Raw genomic sequence first — 3,518 nt, 5'->3', positions numbered from 1 at the left:
GGCAATCCTTCCTAGGAGTTCACTCCCTTTTGGCAATCCGCTCGGTAAACTTTGTCGGATAGTCAAGGTTTTGTTATAAACTGTCCATCCTACAGTCTGTGGGGTAGAGGTGGGAACATATGAAGAAGCAGTGGTAGTAGTAATGACCTTGTTTTGAGTTCTTGTAGTTTTGAGACTTGTGTCTCCCTTGGTGCTACTTGCTTGTGTTGAATGAATTATTGTAAAGTTGATAGGAAAATCAGTAGTACTTCTAGATTTAGGAGGTAATGAGCTTCCTGATATGCCGCGTGTGATTGGTTCTGACATCAAGTGTTTGGTGGCTTCTAGGGAAACAAGAGATGGGTTTCGTGACATGATGGGGGTAGTAGTTCTTGACACGATGGGTGTAGTAGTTTTTGACATGATGGGTGTAGTAGTTCTTGACATGATGGGGGTAGTAGTTCTTGACATGATGGGTGTAGTAGTTCTTGACATGATGGGTGTAGTAGTTCTTAACATGATGGGTGTAGTAGTTCTTGACATGATGGGGGTAGTAGTTCTTAACATGATGGGGGTAGTAGTTCTTAACATGATGGGTGTAGTAGTTCTTAACATGATGGGTGTAGTAGTTCTTGACATGATGGGTGTAGTAGTTCTTAACATGAGGGGTGTAGTAGTTCTTGACATGATGGGTGTAGTAGTTCTTAACATGATGGGTGTAGTAGTTCTTGACATGATGGGTGTAGTAGTTCTTGACATGATGGGTTTAGTAGTTTTTCGTGAAGCAGGTGATGTGTTTTTGAGTATGTGAGTGGTTGTTTCTGGCATTAAATGGATAGTGGCTGTTGATAAAGCAAATGATGGTTTTCTCCACATGTGTAGGGTAGTTTTGGAAACTGAGTGTGGAGTGCTTTCTGATGTAGAAGGTGATGATTTTTTCAACATGTATTTGGTTGTTTCTGTTAATAAGTTGGTTGTTTTGTTTGATGACGCAGGTGATGGGTTTTTCGACTTGTCATCTGTGGTTGCCTCTGGTGTCAAATGTGTAGTTGTTTCTGATAAAATAGGTAAGGAGTTTTTAAACATGTGTGTGGTTGCTGCTGGCATCAAATGGTTAGTGGTTTCCAAATAAACAGTTAATGGGTTTCTCCACGTCTTCTGTGTGGTAGCTTTTTCCATTAAGCCTTTAGTGCTTTCTGATGCAGAAGGCGATGGGCTTCTTGACTTGTGCATAGTTGTCTCTGTTATCAAATGGGTAGTGGTTCCTGATGCAACATGTGGTGGGCTTTTTGACACGTCCTGCCTACTGGCTTCTGATACCATGTGTGTAGTGATTTTTGATAAAGCAGGTGATTGACTTTTTGATATGTCATCTGTGCTCGTTTTTGGCATTAAATGAGTAGTGGTATTTGATGAAACAGGTGATGGGTTTCTAGGTACGTGTCTGGTTGCTGCTGGCATGAAATGGGTAGTGGTTTCTGATAAAACACGTGATAGGTCTTTTGATGTGTCATGCATAATTGTTTTTTGTACTATGCGTGTAGTGCTTTCTGATAAAGCAGGTGACTGGCTTTTAGACATGTTGTCTGTGGTTGCTTCTGGCATCAAATTAGTAGTGGCTTCTGATGAAACAGGTAATGTGTTTCTAGATATGTATGTAGTTGCTGCTGGGATCAAATGAGTAGGGGTTTCCAATTGAACAGGTGATGGGTTTTTCAACATGTCATCTGTGGTTGTTTCTGGCATCAAAGGTATTATGGTTTTTGATAAAACAGGTGATGTGTTTCTGGACATGTGTGTTGTTGTTGTTTCTGGCATTAAATCGTTGGTAGTTTTTAATGAAACAAGTGATGGAGTTTTTGACATGGCATGCATAGTTGTTTTTGATGCCAGATGTGTAGTAGTTTCTGATGAAATAGGCGATTGGCTTTTTGACATGTAGTCTTTGGATGTTTTTTGCATCAAATGGGTGATGGTTTCTGATGAAATAAATGATGTGTTTCTGGATACGTGCGTAGTTGCCTCTGGAACCAAATGGGTTGAAATATCTGATGAGTTTTTTGGCATGCCATGTGTAGTTGTTTTTGACATCAAGTGTGTAGTGAGGTCCAATAAAACAGGTGATAAATTCATCGACATGTTCTGTGTAGTAAGTTTTGCTGCTTCTGTTGGAGAAGTCTTTTCGATTGTACTGGTTGAGGTGGCTAAAAATGTGAAAATATGGCTACTTGAAATGATTATAACTCAACATGAAAAGCGCATCAAGTTGAACAAAATGTAATTTTGATACTTATAAATAAGACTTGAAGACATTAACATTATTAAATATTAAAATGGATATCTAGACATCTAGGCATGTAGACATCTAAACACCTAAGCGTGTAGACATCCAGCCATATAAACATGTAGACATCTAAGCGTGTAGACATCTAGTCATATAAACATCTAACATAAAAGCATATAGAAAATGTGTTTATTAAAATGAATAACTAGGCATAATCTTCAGAATCTTAGTATTAGCAAGAACTAATGTACCCGTGCAGTGAAATCCATCTCCAGAGTAGCCAGACAAACATGAACAGCTGAAAGAACCATCAGTGTTGACACATTTAGCATTCTCATCACAGTTGTCTCTCCCTTCTACGCATTCATTGATATCTACAAGTACACGACAGCTTTGAATTAAACAGCCAATAGAAATAGGACAGAAGCAGTTTTAAATATGTCAATATTGTGGAGGACGAGATAATACTAGCCATATTTTTAAATAACACTATTCTTTGTGCTTGTGACAACGTTATTCCTAGTTAACTTTATGTGTATTTCTTTACTCAGTTACATAATACTCTGGTGAACCTGTTACGTAATACTATATTTTTGGGCCTGCTAGCACACCCTTATACCTATTGTCTGGGCCTGCCTCACAGGCCTGACACAATACAATGGATATTATATAATTGTGGGCGGGGTTTAGGGGGTAAATGGTATAAAAGGAGAAGGCATAGGCCAACTCTTTGGGATTATTCTTATGGATTTGATACTGTCAAGACGAAGTTGCATATGTGCTGATATACATTAAATACACTATACTTATTCTTACAAACTGCCTACGTTTGATGCCTGCCTGGTCGGCTTAATAAGGATCCTTCTGCCAGAACTGATCTGACTTCAAGCACGAACTGCTTTGGGGAGACACCTAAGGAAGGCTAGGGGTTGGCTGCGTTACGATCGGACTTGATCAGAAATGCGATAGCATTGGAGATCAGGCCCTCCAGTAAGCTAGCCGGGACCTAGATTAGCCAAGATAGGGTCTCAGAGAGCAGGCCGTGCTTGTGTTCCAAGTGAGCCTGAACTGAGGGCAACCAGCCGCGGCCTGATCAGACCACTAGGTGTGTCAGGCAGGCCAACGAGAGGAAGGCCCAGTGTTCAGACTGCACTGCCTTGCTAGGAAAGTAAAGCTGGCTCAGCTACCGGGGCCAGACCTTTACAATATTATACACGCTTGATAAAACTGAAGCTGTACAGTGCTCATACTAGCA

The 3,518-nt window shown here is 40.3% G+C and overlaps 1 protein-coding gene across 1 annotated transcript in view; it reads right to left on the bottom strand.

The window, feature by feature from the left end:
- Positions 1-2,455: 2,455 nt before the first annotated feature.
- Positions 2,456-3,518, bottom strand: part of LOC137402519 (mucin-2-like) — a 65,469-nt gene continuing 64,406 nt past the window's right edge. The window contains exon 26 of the mRNA XM_068089020.1: positions 2,456-2,637. Within this exon, the coding sequence (XP_067945121.1) occupies positions 2,456-2,637 (182 nt within the window). The remainder of the gene's footprint in view (positions 2,638-3,518) is intronic.

This window comes from Watersipora subatra, chromosome 8 (genome assembly GCF_963576615.1).
Source record: "Watersipora subatra chromosome 8, tzWatSuba1.1, whole genome shotgun sequence".
Classification (NCBI taxonomy): domain Eukaryota; kingdom Metazoa; phylum Bryozoa; class Gymnolaemata; order Cheilostomatida; family Watersiporidae; genus Watersipora; species Watersipora subatra.
This window is presented reverse-complemented; position numbering and strand designations above follow the sequence as displayed.